Source organism: Malus domestica, chromosome 17 (assembly GCF_042453785.1).
Source record: "Malus domestica chromosome 17, GDT2T_hap1".
Lineage (NCBI taxonomy): Eukaryota > Viridiplantae > Streptophyta > Magnoliopsida > Rosales > Rosaceae > Malus > Malus domestica.
Genome location: NC_091677.1, coordinates 21,490,901 through 21,510,501, shown reverse-complemented (window position 1 = coordinate 21,510,501; position 19,601 = coordinate 21,490,901). Strand labels below are relative to the sequence as shown.

The 19,601-nt window shown below is 40.2% G+C and overlaps 1 protein-coding gene across 2 annotated transcripts; it reads right to left on the bottom strand.

Moving 5' to 3' along the window:
• On the bottom strand, positions 1 to 6,148 carry LOC103430288 (nuclear poly(A) polymerase 4-like). 2 transcript variants are annotated; one of them, XM_070816755.1, is made up of 12 exons: positions 5,578 to 6,148; positions 5,407 to 5,484; positions 4,184 to 4,291; positions 3,917 to 3,979; positions 3,655 to 3,816; positions 2,949 to 3,062; positions 2,769 to 2,831; positions 2,342 to 2,671; positions 2,057 to 2,221; positions 1,179 to 1,963; positions 678 to 751; positions 1 to 580 (listed from the first exon to the last, which is right to left on the bottom strand). In XM_070816755.1, the coding sequence occupies exons 1-11, from the start codon at positions 5,710 to 5,712 to the stop codon at positions 682 to 684; spliced, it is 2,073 nt and encodes a 690-aa protein (XP_070672856.1). In that variant the 5' UTR covers positions 5,713 to 6,148; the 3' UTR covers positions 1 to 580; positions 678 to 681. The 2 variants fall into 2 exon arrangements, with proteins under 2 accessions (XP_070672856.1, XP_017186417.3); XM_017330928.3 differs by lacking the exon at positions 678 to 751.
• Positions 6,149 to 19,601: the final 13,453 nt, after the last annotated feature.

The following is a 19,601-nucleotide window of genomic DNA, read 5'->3' as shown; positions in this document are numbered from 1 at the left end:
TGGAGACGGAGACATTTTCAATATTCATTACATAGGATAGAATGTACAAACATTGAAGATCAGACAAACCTCAACAGTGGTCCCACTCAAACTCAGAACACAAAGGCCAGTGCACATTGAGCACCTTACATAGCGAACTCTTTTTCCTTTTTCAATTTTTTTGGTTTTTTTTTTTTTTTTTCCCTAGATCCAGTGTACCTACGAAGTGTAAAAACCTTTGGCCACACCCGCCCAGACGACTAAAAGTAAAAAACTAATGCCTATCTGCAGAAGTTCAGCGAGCAATTGAATAAATTCTCTTAAGACTCTTCCAAAGCTCAAAAGTTGAGCAGATAAGCATAATTCATAAATGCTAAAGAAGTAAATTGTACAAAAAGACAAACTTCCCGTTCGAATCTCTTGGCTTTGACCACAAGGTTGTATAGACGAGCATGCCTGGTAAAGAACGAAATGAAAGCCAGCAATAAAAAGAACACTTACCCGAGCTGCTGGCTTTCGTCCTCTCATTAATTGAAGCTCCTTAATTTCAGAAAAATCCACAAAGATCCAACATGCTCAGGCCATTGATGTTAGGCTCAACCTGTTATCACCACAGCAAAAGGCGAAGCATAAAGATAAACAAGACTTCAAAATAATCAAGAAAATTATATGAAGAAGTTCAATACACATGCCCCAACCCTGTTATTTGTTCTGAGTTATCCCTCGTTGGAATTTAGTACCAACCATCCCAAGTGCAGCATTCACCTTTTTACTAAACACAAAACATAAAAAACAAAAAAAAAAAAGATGAAAAGAAATTAGATAGATTGGTCAGCACAAACTAAAGCTCCGAGATAAGAGGATCTTAAGGAGAATGAAAACGAGCTAGTTATGGTGCAGGGTATTCCCAAATGTCCAATGTTTAAACATGCACAACATAAATGAGGACCAACGCAGATCCTGGCAGGACGTGCACTAGTGTTTGAAGATACCTCAGATGTTGCTACTTTTATGCCATTGGTGCATTTGGTCATAGAATCTCTGAGTTAAACTGAACAAAATTAAGACGACATCCAACTAGCATAATAATACGTTGTAGATGAAAGCAACCAGATAATGAAAATGATTCACCAGAAAACTGAGTCAAAGTAAAGGAACTTAAATCCAAAACCTCTAATGCTTCATGGGATTCATTTTACCGTAGGTTTCCATTTACGCATCCACTATCCGAAAGAGCTTCGGAGTCTGCCTCACACACATCACCCAGCAAATATCCTGGGTTGTTACTCCCAACACTGCTTCCCTCAACGCTCCTAGTGTTCCCCTCACAGCTACCAGCCACTGATCCAAATCCAGCATCATCACAACTGCCCTTGCTTGAAACATTTGTAATAGTACTGGAATTGGAGGCATATCCAGGCTCCATTTCACCAGACAGTGTTATTTTATTTGACTCTACTACTTCCATGCTAAAACCTTTATCCGAAGGCTCTGGAGATGCACTGCCTGCCTTGTGATTGATAATTACAGGAGAAACCGAACCATGGGGCAGAGGGCTAGTAGATTGCCATTTCTGCGGTGGAGTATCTTGATTCACCTCCACCCCATCAAGATCCTTCCTCTTCAGGTGTCTCTCACTAGAACCACTCCCACAAGCTTCGCCATCATCAGCCTGCTGCTGGACCATAACTCTGGATTGTCGAGGTCGTTTACAACCATCAGGATACACATAAGGAGGAAGTTGCCTTCTACGAACATGAGATACATGAATTTCCATCCCTGGTTTCCAAAACATGTACATATTAATGGAATGCCTGAACCCATCAACAGTCCCTCGTATATCAAACTGCTGACCCTGAACCTTTTCACCCTGTTTCCTCTGCAAACCCATAAAAAATGCACAATGTGCGCATTCTTTATTCGTATCAACATACTCATGTGGACAAGGATGGCACTGTAACATCCCTAAAGTATCCCGTTCAATCTGCAAATATAAAAAACACACCAAAATATGAGGTAACAATATACTAACATTTCTATTTTTAAAAGAAGAAAAAAATGAAAATACAGTTATTACCATTAGAGTTAGTTGCCTCAGTCGAGATTCCACCCAGCCTTTCCAAGCACGCAAGTCGTCAACATCAGCAGCAATTATGTCAACCTGGAGATAGTTTTTGTAGCTTTCAAAGAACATGTACGGCTCAAACAATGCACACCATTGAGCTCTATTCAATTCCACTTCCTGGATTTAAAAAATGAAAAGAAGAAAGGATAAAATAGTCAGCCAGGCAAAGCAAGCTAAATAACACATACCACAAAACTAAATGAAATGTGCGGGCAAGGGAACAGAACAAGTACAAACCTCACAGGTCTTGTTTCCGTAACAGAACTGCTCGACCATAACACGCAGAGTACTTTGTGAAACATTATAGCTAGAATTCATACAAGGGTATGCAGGAGTTATAATTGGCATATGATGAGTCCGGTCACGAGGATATCTGCGAGGGTCCCAAACAGAAAAGCCAAGTTCATCCTCTTCAATGGGACACAACATGACAGGATTTGGCCACCGCCACTGTGTATAGACCCTAAAGAATCGAGAAACAAGCATGCTGGGAACTGCATTGGGATAAAGTTGGCAAACCCGGGCAACAAGAAGAGCCCAGTTTACTCCGCCAAGAAATCCAGTAACCTGAAAATAAATGTTTTCATACAGGACGCAGTCAGCATAAATGTTGAAAAATAAAAAATATAAAACAGAATAACTTCTAAAGTGAGGAGGTACTCACATTGGAATAAACACCGCGTCTTTTCGCCCAAAATTTCAAGCATCTGAGTGTTGTGCAAAAGTGCTACAACCAAAAAATACCACATGAGAGGTTCACTATAAATCAGTACATATATGTCTTCATAAAATAAAAACTGGCAATCGGCATACAAATTAAACCCAATCATAGGAAGCATTTCACCTCAACATTTGGAACAAGCTTTAAAATTTGATCTGCGACCCTGCAGCCATTAAGACTTCGAACAGTAGGCTCATCGATATTGTACAACAAAGATACATCAGAAATGTCCAGGTCCTGTTTAATAAAAAAGACCCCTAGATTGATTATGCAAAATGATGAAGAGGACAAATGCCAAGGCTACAAAAAAAATGCGATTAACATGATAAATTAAAAACATTCTAAAATGCTATACATCTCGATAAGTTGAAAATTAGCTACAGCAAATAAGTAGCAAAACCTGGTAATGTACAAAACCTGTTTTCCTACGATCACCATAAGGGAATTTTATACGCTAAGCTTATTTGTTCAGATAGCTAACTGAACACTTATATTTCCCTTGAATTACACGTAAAGAATGTTTTATTATATTGTTCAATAAACGGCAGAGTTCTCTTAAATAGAAACAGCGAACGTATAGATGGTGAACACAAAAACAAATTAATCTATCCTAAACAGCTACGCAGTCAAAGCCTGTGGCCAACCCGCATATCACATCAAAAAAATAACAGAAAGACAACATAGAGAGAGGAGAGAGAAAACCCCTAAACCATGTCATACACAAAATAGCACGTCAACTTCAGAAAAAATAAAGGGTTGCACTTCCATACTTCTTCCATAATACTTGGGTTTTTTCAAGTAAGTTCATCAACAAGTGTTCAGCACTTACTTCTGGTACAACCAAGAGAGAAATACTAGCATAAAGGAGGTCGATCGATATTCCGTCAAACTTAAATTTCATTACAGGGACATGAGCATCTGGAACTGGTTGCAGCTCGGTCACCTCTTCCATCTCAGCAAGAATGTTGTGCAATACAAAGAAGAAGTCTTCCTGAATATGACATAACAGTACTAAATAAACATACAGTTATAGAGTGAACAATGACAAGACTCAGAACTCCAAGGAAAAACTGCTTCACATCAATACTTACCTCTCGATTGACATAGGATGGCCCAACACATAACGTGTCTATGTCAGCCCCAGGACCATGCACCTACATAAAAAGTACCAGTATACAAGTAAAATCTGAACAAGCAAAACCAATATCATTGGCAAAGAAAAATAACAAATTAGTAAAAAGTTGATGGAGCAACGACTAAAGACATTTTGTATTTCAAAGTCTTGTTTCCCTCTCTCACAAACCAATTCAGACCACAAATCGAAATCTAAAAACAAAATCAAGAGCAACCACACTTACCCCGAGCCTATAGGACCCAAATGTAAAAATACGAGCATTAGCGTCCTCAACCATTTGATCTGTGTACCCTCTCAAGCGAGTAAGTTGCTTCACCCAATCCTTGACAATCTAACAATCAGAAGAGGGGATGGGAAAGTTGAAAATGACAAATCACTGAAACTAAATAGATTATTATAAAAGGAACAAAAACAAAATATCAATGCCGATTAACATAGACATTAATCACAGATCTCATAAGGCTGATATATCAAAAGCATGGCTTTTAATCAGAAACACATCAAACCCAAAACCATGAATTTTATTCCAACGGTCAGCATCAAAATGTTTTCTGTAACAAAAAAAGTTGCTTGTACAGGCTATCATCCTGGTCATGCATCACAAGTTAGCTTTTGCTACTTTATTAGTCATATAGTTTTTAAGGGGATACTATAATTTATACAAGACACGTACTCTAACTTTACCTCTACAACCATATGTCTGCAACTTTTTACTCATCATACACTAATACAGGATCATTGCCATTAGTGAAGTGTAGAATATTTTCACCCCTTTCAATCTTCTAGATGTTCTTATTCTAAACCTCAGAAAACCTATTCGATGTTCCCATATGATACAAAATATAATTACACATCCAAACCCATGAGATATAAACACCCTACCAGCGCATATTTGTAATTACAAGTGGCAATTAAGAGTAATGCTAGGAAGAAAATTTTTTTACACCAAATTTGTAAACCATGTGATGTGTCACCAAAAGGAAATAAGCACATTAATCAACACACTTAAGTAACAATCCAATCATCAACAACCACGTCATATGTTTACAAAATTTTGTCTAAACAGTTGGTCACCCTAGCATTACCCAGCAATTAAACCCAAAAATTAGGCAACAATGAATAAATAAGACAAACACAAGTTTGTTAATAGTAAAATCAATCACACCTACAATTAGCACAAACAAAAGAAGGCAATCAACCGAAGAGATTTATATTCTGCATAATAGATTCTGACTGAAAATTTTGGAAGATGGTAAGCATCAAAACAATTATCAAATTAATAGTAAATAATTACTGTCCTAAACCATAACTTTCTAATCGCTCTCTTTGGATTTTAGTGACTCAAACAAGTCTACAATACTAAAACTGTATTAAGTGTTCATTAGCGCACAATTTTCACAACCAAAAACTTTCTCTTATGGAAATTTAAAAACAAAGAATAATCACCTGCTCGATACGCCGAAGAACCTCCTCTCTCTTGGCAACTCCTTCTTTGGTTTCATAAAGCCCAGCATCAACCAAAAACTTCAAACACCCAGAAACAAAAACTTTCACAACCAGAACATCAAGAACCAAAAAATAATCAATATTTCCAAATCAAAATTCGATAGCACAAACCTTCTCCAACTCTAATGTCCTCAGAATATCGACTTCCGTCGGCCCGGCAGTCGATATTGGCTTTGTCACTCCGTACTGCCTCGCTGCCACTTGAGGAAGCGACAGCGGAGCACTCAATCCCTCGGAACTCACCATCTCAGCATCCCCAAAACGAAATTGAAAAAAAATAAAATAAAATCCTTTCGAACAAAATCAGAAAACCCTAGAATTCCACTAGAAAGATCGCAGGATCTTGAACCCAAACCCTAGAATCTACGAAAAGAGGGCAAGAGGAAAGGCTTTTACAGTAAAGACATAGCCGAAACCCTAATAACGGAAGGAAATCGAAAAGCAGAGAACTTTCCTAAAGAGATAAGAATTCCAAAAGCGTAACGAATTGGGAAATTTCTGAAAATTCAGATACAAAACCGAACAAGGAAAACAAACCCTAAAACGCGTCGGAGAAGAGAGATGGAGGAGTCAATGAGACGAGAGAGAGAGAGAGAGAGTGCCTGGCGGCCGGTTGGTTTTTTTTTTTTTTTTAATGGGTTTTTTTGTGTTTTGATATTTTTTTACTTTTTAACGGCGTTATGGTGGTTACGCGGTGCGCGCCGTTAATTAAGGAAGAGGGAAACCTGGTGCGCTCTTCCACCGGCCGGGTTTGTACACTGCACAGTAGTAACGTCAACTACAAGGAAACTTTTGTAACTTTCAACAGATCCTTCTTAGTAGGGCTGGGCAAACGGGTACAGGAACTGCGGGTCGGAGCAGGTAATGACGGTTCGGGACGGATACGGGCCGGTTTCTACTTTTAAAAAAGAGAAATGGGGCGGGCTTTGTGATTTTCGGTTCGGGTTGGTTCCTGGAGTATAGGAATTGCGAGTACCCAGACCGGTCCGTTTGTAATTAAAATGAATGGACCAGATTGATGAATAAGCTACATATCTAATCTAAACTGTTGTTTTAGTGTTACCCTAAGTTCTCTATCTCTCTTATCCCAATTCCCGACTCTCACTCTCACTCTCTCAAACTCTAAGACCTCAGTCCCTCGAGAGTTCCCTTCCATCGACTCCAATTGTCCTTCCCTCGACTCCAATCCCCTCACCAACTGTCGATTCTCCTCGGCGAATACAACTGCACCACCCATCATCCTTCTCGGTGAATACAACGGCACCACTCATCATCCTTTTCGAAAACATATATCAGAGTCCATCTCTCTGACTCTCTCAAACCTGTCTCTCCGACTCTCTCAGACCTCGCACAGTCGCACTCACTCCCCGAATCTCCTCTCATCTCTCGTTTCAGGCCTCGATAAGGCGTCATCTCTGTCCATCCCCCCACTTTCTCGTTCTCCCTCCCACCCCTACTGGACTTGACTCCTTGAGACTGTGTCGACATCAATCGGGGAAGAACACCACAACCACACCATCGCGAGTTCTGGCCACCACCACACCATCCTCGCCATTGAGAACACCACCATCATCTTGCAAATCCCTGGGTAATTTATGAATTTGGGTTTCTGATTTAGGAATTTAGGGTTTTTGCATAAGCTTTTCAATTAATTTAGGAATTATGTGGGTTTCTGATTTGGGAATTTAGGTTTTTTGGGGTTGTGATTGCATAAGTTTTTCGATTCATTATATGGACTGCTGTGATTTAATTACTTGCTGAAACTTTTTGATTGGTTTTGAATTTTATGGATCTGCTTATAGATTGTTGATTTTAAGTTGTTGGTATTTAAATTTGTTACAATTTTTTGAAGATATTTATTTTTGAACTAAAATTGGTAATTGAAGCTGCAATCTTGATGTTTGTAAGTCAAAGATGAGTTTGTAGATTGAATTTGTATATGATGTTCTTCAGAGATGAATTTACATTCAAAGCTTTATATAAGATGTATCTTCAACCATCCTTGGAAGTGAAAAGGCTGTTGTGGTTAATCTAGAGCAGATTCGATGTATTATTACGGCCGATGGGGTTCTGCTATTGTGGTTAATCATTCACATTTTGTTTAGCTCAAGTACCACAGATGCTTGAAATGGCATTGAGCATGGTGCAAAATTGGCTATAGAACTTCATTCATTTATTGGTACATTTAATTTTGCCTTTCTTTTACGATTATATTTATGTTTGGTTAATGAAATCTAGTGTTGTCCGTTGAATGCAAAAATGTCATTTGTTTTAGTGGGAGACTAGGCTATGTCGAATCATACTTCTTCTAGCCTTTTATTTTACAATGATAGGATCAAGGGTCTGTGTACCCTCTTGTTAAGGTGCTATTGCAATACCAAATATTGTTATGATGCCAAACAATAGTATGGTTGTACTCTTTCACTAGTTGAAGAGATGAAGTTGCTGAGGATTTAGAAATTCAGTGAATTTGTACAGTCCATTACATAAGGATTTATATAGTTTTGAGTTCAGTGCCTTATTGGTGATTGATAATGATACTTGCCGAGTTCCCACATCCGGTTCATTAATATGTGTGTGTGTGTGTGTGTATAAGAATATATAAGAATTGATGTGTAGCGCATCCTCAATTTTAAAAAATAGCTCATGTGTGTAAAAGCTTGAGAAACAGATCTTGTAATTTTCTAAAACATGTCTCTGTTGCTGTGCAGTATATAAATTACAAAAAAAAAAAAAAAAAAAAGAGTTGGACCCGTGGACCTGTCCCGAATTGGCCCGTTTGAAACGGGCAGGGTTAGGTCCGGTTCCTAAACTCAAAATCCCTCTACCCGGCCCGTCCTGCCCCGTTACTGTTTAAAACGGGTAAAGTCCGGTTCCTCCAAAATTGGGCCCGGCCCGGCCCGTGCCCACCCCTACTTCTTACCCATTACACGTGGCGACGTGGGGGAGACTCATATGATTTTTTCCCTTTTTTTTTTTTTTTTATAAGAACCACTCCAACTCTTGGAGTAAATCTCAAAATTTGGCTTCTATTCCCCCCAAAACACTTCAACCCTTGGGCCAAAATGGAGTTATGGGTTAAAACTCAAAATTGGGGCAAATTCTGGTCAAGATTTGAGTTTGGGTTAGTGGGCTGGCCCACGTCTGCGCTTGGACACGCTAGCAAAAGGAAGGCAGCTCCGTGTTTAACGCGTCTTATGCCTTAACATGCAGAAGTTTAAAGAGGCAGAGATCCCACCCACGTGGGTGTTGTCGGCCTTGTGGCTGAGCCCAACGCCTCTTTTTGTCATCTACAGATTAAATGGAGTGTTGGTTAACCCAACAATCCACATTCAAATTGTTTTTTGTTTTATATTTATAAATTCATTAAATCTAATGGTTGAAGTCTAATATGATCAAATCCAACTATGAAAAATTGATCTAACAGTTTAAATTTAAATCTAACGGCTAAAAAAAAAAAATTATCTCAAAGTTGTATATATAACTATCATGTGTTTCATATTCTTCCATAATGTTTCATGATGTCGGCTTAGTGATTTTTCAATATTTATCAGAATCTAAATATGTGTAGGTTAAAATGGTTTTAAAATTAAATTGCGATAGTTTGCATAATTTTTTTTAAAGTTACATTAAAAAAAAATGAGCCTAAATTAATTCTTTAAGATCATCTCCAACCCTTGGGTTAAAATCTAAAATTTTTTGCCCAGAAAATTTAGGTTTTAACCCAAAAACAGTTTTTCTGCTCTAACTCTTATAGGTTAAATTTTTAGCCCCAAATTATTAAAGAATGGATTTAGACTAATTTTTTTAAAATACTTTTTTAAAGAAAAAATTATCTTGGTCATACTAAATTAATTTTATGAACATTTTAATCTAAAAATATTTTGATTATGAGAAATTTAAAAATTCACTAAATTGACCCCATCAAACATGTATTTATAGAGTTTTTGGATGAATTTTGATTCAAATAAATTATTTTAGCCGTTGAATTTAAATTTAGGCCATTAGATCTGTTTTTTTATCGTTAGATTTCATCATAGCACTATATCAGTCATTAGATTCAACAAATTTAAAAATATAAAACAAAACATTAATTAGATTAAGTGTGGACTGTCGGATAACCAACAGCCCATTTAAATGTGAGCCATTGATAAAATAAAAGAGCCGTTAGGCTCAGACTTTTTTAGCCGACAAGCAGCAAACACACCCACGTGGGTGGGGTTGCTTTTTGCAGACATGATGATGGCTTGAAAACATCCTAGCGCGTTCAGCAATTCACGCGAGTGATTTTGGGTGATTGTCGTCCAACTCCGTCTCTTCCAAGCGCATTAGGGGATCCCTCCACTAACCTAGCCTACTTTTCTGAATGGTATTTGGCCCAAACTTAGCTTCTAACTCATAACCCCAAATTGGCCCAAGGGTTGGAATGAAATGAAGGGGGAATAGAAGGTAAATTATAGGACTTACTCCAAGGGTTGGAGTTTGTCTAATAATCTTGGGTTAAAAATTTAACCTCGAAGAGTTGGAGTAGAAAAACTGTTTCTAGGTTAAAACCTAAGTTTTCTAGGCTAAAATTTTTATATTTTAACTCAAGGGTTGGAGATGATCTAATAACAAGTTGGAAGTAGATTTAATTTTTTTTACTTTCCATGGTAAAAGTTTGATAGCAGGATTTCGAATTTGAAACTCCTTACAAATATAAAGAAAAAATTTCCATTAGATTGGATCTAACATCAAAATAGAGAAGGGAAATATAAGTGATTATGCAACTATGAAATGTTTACCTATTTTAATGACGGAAGTCGTAGATTGAGGAAGATAAAAAGGTGAATGTGATCAACTAATCTCTCTAAGTTAATTTGATACTTAAATTTTTCAAGTACATCATATCAAGGTTAAATTCATACTTTTTAAATTTCATGTCTTACTAAAAACATGGAAGTTAGAAAATGAAATTATTCCACAACCCATGTTTTAGTAAGCGCATGGAAATGAAGAATTGACATGATTCTGATTTCTATTTCCTATAAGTAAACATGTAAGAAGTACCACTAGATTAATGTTTTATAGCTTTTTTTTGGAAGAGTTCATTGACGCAATGGTTGGTAGCACTTTTATTATAAGCATATTAAAAAGTTTAATTTTGATACAAGAAATTTGATTTTAAAAATGTTTCCGGCTATATGCTTGTCACACTCCGAACTCGGGGTCAGAAATAAAAACTCGAATTTGAATCCGAAACGTGAGTTAAAAGCTAAATAAATAAAAGGAAATTGAAAAAGGTTAGAAAATAAATTCCTCTTATAAAAATAATTCATGATTCTTAAACAAATCAAAATTCTTTACAACCTACAGTAAATAGATGAATAAGCTTTCTCTACTCCAATGTAATCCTATCTCATGCTTCCTACCCTCTTGAATGTCTAATTCGTGAACTTGCATAACAATAGAGGGATGAGCTTCAATAGCTCAATAGGGACATTGTCACAGCCCGTCCCAGAAGTGCTTTTGACGGGAATATGTAATGACGAGATTGCCCTTGACGTTACTAAGGTACTTGTGTGTGAGACTTTATTAGTTCAAATTTTGTGCAAGGGTATTAGAAAATATTTTGAAAGATGGATTTTTGTTATGTATGGCTAGGATGAATTGGAGGGTGTGGGTTAATCTGGACCACACAAGACCTCTCCTTCCCTCTCCTTCCCCCGTGCCTTCCCTGTCTCTCCCTCTCCCTCACGAACTCACGCACACACACCCATTATACGGCACACACCCAAAATCCTCCAAAACTCAACGGATCGAGGCAAATAAGGTATGTATCTTCATCGTTTTGACGTCCTGAGTTCATTGGTGCTAGTTTTAGGAAGTGAAACCTTCGATTTCACGTTGATCCCGAACCTCCATTTTTGAGGTACTGTTCATGCGAACGTAAAATGTTGTGTTTCAGGAGATTTCAAGCTTGTGGTGAGCTTTAGGAGGTCCTAAGGAAGCTCGGAGACGTTCGTTGGAGAGTTTTGGACGTCGGGATCGTAGGTTTCAAGTTTGGCCGAAATCCTTGGTTTTTGCAAGGTGAGATTTCGTAGTTTTTAGGCCCTAAAACTAGTCCAACGTGATAGTACACTCTTAGGGCTTCAATTTGGTATAAAATACGAAGAAAATGGGTGAAAAACGAAGGAGAACAGTGGGTTTGAAAATCGGCCGGAGGTTGGCCGGAGTCCGGCCGTCGGAAAACCAGTCCGGCGAGCCTTTGGAAGGGATGACACGTGCGCTACACGTGCTGCGCGTGGCCAGCGCGTGGACCCGTGCCACGTGTGGCGCGTGGGGGCGCGTGGGGCTTCCAAAATTTTTTCTGAAAATTTCTCGACGCTCGTGACGTCGAGTAGGTCGATGTGGTATATTCATATACAAAAATTGAGCATCGTATGAGAAGTTATTTCGAAATATTGGTGATATGCTTAAAATTAACGTTTTTATAGTTGTTTCGCATATAGGTGAGACGTATCCCGAGGACGACCGCATCCAGGGACGCCACGGGGGTTACGACCCGTCGACTTATCAGTGAGTGGGCAATTTTGTTTTCGTATTACCTATATACTACTGTTTTTCCCAGAAAAATGTTTTATATGAAAATATGTTTTGAACATGCCATGCCTAGAACTATTTGAAAATCATGAATTGGGTTATGAATTATATGATTGATATATGATGCATACATATTGCATGGTGCTGTGGAGGCAAAGGTAAGTCAGGTGAGTACATTATGCATTGAATTGGTTGATATCGATATAATTTGAGCTCGTGATCTGCACCCTAGGTGTTAGTGCTTATATTATTCACCACACTGCACGCTCGCCTTGGATCCAAGTAGGTGGATGTCGTACAGACCATGTGAGGGTTCCGACATGCTAGTCGTACAGATCACTAGGCGTGATTCCGACTAGTGGGTGACATTAGTATGCGCGCTGATGATATGATGAGAGAAGCACTAGAGCGTATTTTTACACCTTTCATCGTATAGACTACCTTACGTAGTTCCAAGTGATGTGCAGAGTAGGGCCGTACAGGTCACTGGGGTGACTCCGGCTTAGTGGGATTTGAGCTATTGAATTAATCGTATAGGACCAACTGCAGGGTCTCCGATTGATTCCTTATTTCACCTGATTTATGTTTTGATTTATGTCATGGCATGTTTTCTTGAAAATGTTAAAGAATTGAGATTTAAATGTTGAGATTTTATATGGTTATATATTCTGGGAAAGTATACAGGTTTTTACGGCGAGGGGATATAATTGTTTTAATGAACTGTTTTGGAAAACTAATTTGTTTTACTGACCCACTCATTTTGTTTTGCGCCCCTCCAGGTTCTAGTTTAGCGGTGGTTGGCTCACGAGGTCCTTTCCGGCTTTCTGACAGATTTTGGACATGTAGGACTCACCTGAGGGTGATGTATTCTTATTTTAGTCCTACTTAACTGCAGATAACCTATGCTCTGAACTTATGTGTTTACTTGTAAACTCGTCCGGTTATGTCCGTATGTGGTTATGTTTGAGTTGGGTTTGAATTTCTGTTGATTTATGTTGTTGTTACGCTTCCGTGTCGTGCTTATGGTTACGTCACGCCCACGTGACGGCCAGCACACCTGGATCCTCCGGATCGGGGTGTGTCAGTTTGGTATCAGAGCTTAGGTTGCAGTCCTGTAAATTTGTTAATGTCTTAACGATCTTTTGATGTTTTCTGTCAGAATCATGCCGCCTCGTAGAGAGCGTAGAGAGTCCCGCCGTACTTCTGAACCTAATTTCCCGGATATTACTCAATTAGGGGAAGCGATGGCCCAGGCTTTACAGAATGTGATTCGTCCTCCCCCTCCTCCGAGGACACCTCTGGAGACCATGTACAACTTGAAGTTAGATCGGTTTATGGGTAATGAAAGTCATGAGGGGGCAGAGAAATGGCTTGATCATATTGAGAAAACCTTCCAGGTGATGCAGAGTCAGGGGAATCTCCCTGCTAATAGGTGGGTGGAGACCACCACTTGGTTTCTGGGTCGTGAACCAGCAGCATGGTGGATAAATCAGGCTAGGTATATGTCACCTGAGACGGCAGCCGACTGGAAAGTGTTCAAAGAGCATTTTATGAAGAGATTTGTCCCTCCTGAGTATATTGATCGTAAGAAACAGGAATTCACTAGGTTGAAACAGAGAAATATGTCGGCACATGAATATTATAGAAAGTTTACTGATTTGTCTCGTTATGACACTGATACAGCTGGTAATCAGGGAGAGATGCTTCGACGTTTCAAGTTGGGATCTAAGAAGAAGTGGCGTACCTTTGCCAATGCACTTCCCTGCGCTGACTATCATGAGTATTTCGAGATTTTGGTTAGGATGGAGGACTCTGATAATCTTCCTGACAGTGAGGATGACGAGGACAAGAATGAGGGTCAGAAGAAGAATGACAAAGGTAAGGGTATTTCTATTCCTGGACCTCGACAGACTCAGAGTTTTAAGAATAGTGGAGCGAGTTCGAGTTCTTCCAGTGGGGGATATAGTTTTACTGGCCCGAGGAGAGGTGGTGGAAGATTTTCTGGTGGACCCAGATTTCAGGGTCAGAGGGATGCTGGTGGATCTGGCGCTCCATGGTGCCGCCGTTGTAACTCCCGTCACCATGGTGAGTGTAGGAGAGGTACTGGTGCCTGCTTTACGTGTGGGCAGATGGGACATCGGGCTTCTCAGTGTCCCCAGGGTCAGCAGAGACCGCAGCAGACTAATATGCCACCTCCAGCTCCAGTTCAGCAGAGTTTTGGACCGGGTGGTTATGGCCAGCCGAGTCGTGGTGGTGCTTACCACTATCAGGGGGATGCTGCTCCGTATGCTTCCGGACCTTATCAATATTCCCAGGAACCTCATTCTCAGGCTGGATATTCTCAGGATTTTGGAGGTTATTCATCTTATTCCTCTATGCCAGCTGGTGGATCGCAGTGGCATCAGGGAGGCCAGCCCCGTCAGGGGGAAGTTGCTACGGGTGGTGCAGGATCATCCAGGCAGCTTAGTCAGCCAGGTCAGGGGCGTAATCCTCAGGGACGAGGTAATCAGGGTAATAGAGGCCGAGGTGGACGACAGCAGGCTCAGGGGCGAATTAATCATATTTCTTTGCAGGAGGCTCAGAACCATCCAGACTTGATTATGGGTACGTTGAATGTTCTTGGTCATTTTGCTAAGGTTTTGATTGATTGTGGTGCTACGCACTCTGTGATTTCTCATACGTTTGCTCAAATAACCCAACCTCACCCTTCACCTCTAGGATTTGATTTAGAGTTTGCCATGCCTAGAGGAGATAAATGTTATGTGGATAGTGTGTATCTGGGGTGTCCAGTGATGGTTGAGGGCGTGATTATGTCCGCTGATCTTATTCCATTAGATATTGTGGATTTTGATGTGATCTTAGGGGCTGATTGGTTACACCATAATCGTGCCCATATTGATTGTTATGGTAAATCAGTTACTTTTTATCGTCCTGGATTACCCAAGGTTACTTTTGTGGGCGAGAGAAGTGGGGTGAGACATGGAGTTATTTCTGCCATAAGGGCGAGGAAATTGTTATCGAAGGGTTGTCAGGGATATTTGGCACATGTGGTGTTAAATGATGCTACTCCTACTAGTATAGAAGAAGTTGGTGTGGTCAGACATTATCCGGATGTCTTCCCTGATGATTTGCCGGGATTACCACCAGACAGGGAGGTGGAATTCTCTATTGATTTGTTTCCAGGTACGGACCCTATATCTCTGACTCCTTATAGAATGGCTCCTGCTGAGTTGAGGGAATTAAAAATCCAGTTGCAAGAATTACTTGATAAAGGTTTTATTCAACCTAGTTCTTCACCTTGGGGTGCCCCAGTATTATTTGTGAAGAAGAAGGATGGAACTTTTCGATTGTGTATTGATTATAGACAATTGAACCGGGTAACGATTAAAAACCGTTATCCATTGCCTCGCATTGATGATTTGTTCGATCAGCTGAAAGGTGCGTGTGTATTTTCTAAGATTGATTTGAGATCCGGATATTATCAATTGAAGATTAAAGAAGATGATGTACCTAAGACGGCTTTCCGAACTCGGTACGGACATTATGAATTTTCGGTTATGCCGTTTGGGTTGACTAATGCACCTGCAGCTTTTATGAGATTAATGAATGAGGTATTCCAGAAATATCTTGATAAATTCGTTATTGTTTTTATTGATGATATTCTGGTATACTCTAAGTCCCAAGCAGATCATATCCGACACCTTAATTTGGTGTTAAGGAAATTAAAGGAGCATCAGTTGTATGCCAAGTTCAGTAAATGTCAGTTTTGGTTGACTGAAGTGGCATTTTTGGGGCATGTGGTATCGGCTCAAGGAATTCAAGTTGATCCTCAAAAGATTGCAGCGGTGGAGAGTTGGGAGCAACCTCGAACCGTCACGGAGGTACGAAGTTTTCTTGGCTTAGCAGGTTATTATCGACGGTTCGTTCAGGATTTCTCTATGATTGCTTTACCGTTGACAAAGTTGACCAGGAAGGATGTTAAATTTGAGTGGGATGAGAATTGTGATCGGAGTTTTCAGCAATTGAAGTATTGCCTCACTCATGCACCGGTGTTGGTACTTCCTGACGATAGCGGTAATTTTGAGATATATAGTGATGCTTCATTAAATGGTTTGGGATGTGTTTTGATGCAGCATAGTAAGGTGATTGCCTATGCTTCTAGGCAGTTGAAAAATCATGAAAGAAATTATCCTACTCACGATCTTGAATTGGCAGCAATTGTTTTTGCCTTAAAGATTTGGAGGCATTATTTGTATGGTGAGAAGTGTAAGATCTTCACTGATCACAAGAGTCTTCAGTATTTGTTTACTCAGCATGATCTTAATCTTCGTCAGCGAAGGTGGATGGAATTGCTAAGTGATTATGATTGTACCATTGAATACCATCCAGGTCGTGCTAATGTAGTAGCGGATGCACTGAGTAGGAAACCTCAAGGTAGACTTAATGCCCTATATGCTAGTCGTGTTCCTCTTCTTGCTGAACTGAGGGCAACTGGAGTAAGATTGGAGTGGGAGAATCAAAGTGGAGCATTTCTTGCTAGTTTTCAAGTCATGCCAGTTTTGGTGGAGCGTATACTTGCAGCTCAGATGATGGATGAAGAAATCCAGGAGTTGGTTCAGTTAAGAAGTGAAGGGAAAAAGAAAGACCTCAGAATTCGGGAATCAGATGGTATGCTCATGCAAGAAAACAGAATGTATGTTCCGAATAATGAGGAACTGAAGAAGGAAATTCTGGATGAAGCACATTGTTCAGCTTATGCGATGCATTCGGGAGGAACAAAAATGTATCATACCATTCGACCATTTTATTATTGGCCGGGTATGAAAAGAGAAATTGCAGAATATGTGAGCAGGTGTATTATTTGCCAGCAAGTGAAAGCAGAAAGGAAGAAGCCCTTTGGGCGAATGCAACCACTTCCCATTCCCCAGTGGAAATGGGAAAATATAACCATGGATTTCGTGTATAAACTTCCTCGTACGTGAAATGGATTTGATGGTATTTGGGTGATTGTGGATCGACTCACCAAGTATGCGCATTTCATTCCAGTGAGGGAGAAATACCCTCTGAATAAATTGGCTAAGTTGTTTATTTCGAAGATTGTCAAGTATCATGGAGTCCCAGTAAATATTATCTCCGATCGAGACCCGAGGTTTACTTCTAAATTTTGGGTGGCTTTTCAGGAAGCTCTGGGTACTCAATTACTGTATAGCACAGCTTATCATCCTCAAACTGATGGGCAATCAGAGAGGACCATTCAGACGTTGGAGGATATGTTGAGATCTTCGGTATTACAATTTGGTGATTCTTGGCACGATCGTCTGGACTTGATGGAGTTTGCTTATAATAACAGTTTTCACTCGAGCATCGGTATGTCACCATTTGAGGCACTTTATGGTAGGGCGTGTCGAACGCCATTATGTTGGTCTGAGGTTGGTGAACGGATATTAGAAGGCCCTGAGATCGTGGATGAGACGACTCAAAATGTTCAGGTACTTAAGTCAAACCTGAAAGCAGCCCAGGATCGACATAAGAGTTTAGCGGATCGGCATACTACTGATCGAGTGTATGATGTGGGTGATTGGGTATTCTTGAAATTGTCGCCTTGGAGAGGTGTGGTACGATTTGGGAAAAGAGGAAAGCTAAGTCCGAGATACATTGGACCTTATGTGATCATTGAAAGAGTTGGTGAAGTTGCCTACCGGTTGGAACTGCCTCCGGAGTTATCTAAGGTCCATAATGTGTTCCATGTCTCTATGCTTCGGCATTATATTTCTGATCCTTCTCATGTGATCCCTCCTCAACCGTTAGAGATTAATCCGGATTTGACTTATGATGAGGAACCAATCACAATATTGGATTGGAAGGACAAGGTTCTAAGGAACAAGACGGTGAGTTTGGTGAAGGTGTTGTGGAGAAATCATTCTGTGGAGGAAGCTACTTGGGAGACGGAAGACCGGATGAGAGAGATGTACCCAAGGTTATTTTACGAGTATTAATTGATTTATTTGGTTATGGGAATTTCGGGGACGAAATTCTATAAGGAGGGGAGATTGTCACAGCCCGTCCCAGAAGTGCTTTTGACGGGAATATGTAATGACGAGATTGCCCTTGACGTTACTAAGGTACTTGTGTGTGAGACTTTATTAGTTCAAATTTTGTGCAAGGGTATTAGAAAATATTTTGAAAGATGGATTTTTGTTATGTATGGCTAGGATGAATTGGAGGGTGTGGGTTAATCTGGACCACACAAGACCTCTCCTTCCCTCTCCTTCCCCCGTGCCTTCCCTGTCTCTCCCTCTCCCTCACGAACTCACGCACACACACCCATTATACGGCACACACCCAAAATCCTCCAAAACTCAACGGATCGAGGCAAATAAGGTATGTATCTTCATCGTTTTGACGTCCTGAGTTCATTGGTGCTAGTTTTAGGAAGTGAAACCTTCGATTTCACGTTGATCCCGAACCTCCATTTTTGAGGTACTGTTCATGCGAACGTAAAATGTTGTGTTTAAGGAGATTTCAAGCTTGTGGTGAGCTTTAGGAGGTCCTAAGGAAGCTCGGAGACGTTCGTTGGAGAGTTTTGGACGTCGGGATCGTAGGTTTCAAGTTTGGCCGAAATCCTTGGTTTTTGCAAGGTGAGATTTCGTAGTTTTTAGGCCCTAAAACTAGTCCAACGTGATAGTACACTCTTAGGGCTTCAATTTGGTATAAAATACGAAGAAAATGGGTGAAAAACGAAGGAGAACAGTGGGTTTGAAAATCGGCCGGAGGTTGGCCGGAGTCCGGCCGTCGAAAAACCAGTCCGGCGAGCCTTTGGAAGGGATGACACGTGCGCTACACGTGCTGCGCGTGGCCAGCGCGTGGACCCGTGCCACGTGTGGCGCGTGGGGGCGCGTGGGGCTTCCAAAAATTTTTCTGAAAATTTCTCGACGCTCGTGACGTCGAGTAGGTCGATGTGGTATATTCATATACAAAAATTGAGCATCGTATGAGAAGTTATTTCGAAATATTGGTGATATGCTTAAAATTAACGTTTTTATAGTTGTTTCGCATATAGGTGAGACGTATCCCGAGGACGACCGCATCCAGGGACGCCACGGGGGTTACGACCCGTCGACTTATCAGTGAGTGGGCAGTTTTGTTTTCGTATTACCTATATACTACTGTTTTTCCCAGAAAAATGTTTTATATGAAAATATGTTTTGAACATGCCATGCCTAGAACTATTTGAAAATCATGAATTGGGTTATGAATTATATGATTGATATATGATGCATACATATTGCATGGTGCTGTGGAGGCAAAGGTAAGTCAGGTGAGTTCATTATGCATTAAATTGGTTGATATCGATATAATTTGAGCTCGTGATCTGCACCCTAGGTGTTAGTGCTTATATTATTCACCACACTGCACGCTCGCCTTGGATCCAAGTAGGTGGATGTCGTACAGACCATGTGAGGGTTCCGACATGCTAGTCGTACAGATCACTAGGCGTGATTCCGACTAGTGGGTGACATTAGTATGCGCGCTGATGATATGATGAGAGAAGC

Bases quoted from the DNA above. Each gene is read 5' to 3' on its own strand.
- LOC103430288 (XM_070816755.1), bottom strand. From the start codon at position 5,712: ATGGTGAGTTCCGAGGGATTGAGTGCTCCGCTGTCGCTTCCTCAAGTG. The intron at 5,485-5,577 runs GTTTGTGCTATC...GGGTGTTTGAAG, and splicing joins GGACATTAGAGTTGGAGAAG to TTTTTGGTTGATGCTGGGCT. The intron at 752-1,178 runs GTAAAATGAATC...TTTTGTGTTTAG, and splicing joins TGCGTAAATGGAAACCTACG to TAAAAAGGTGAATGCTGCAC.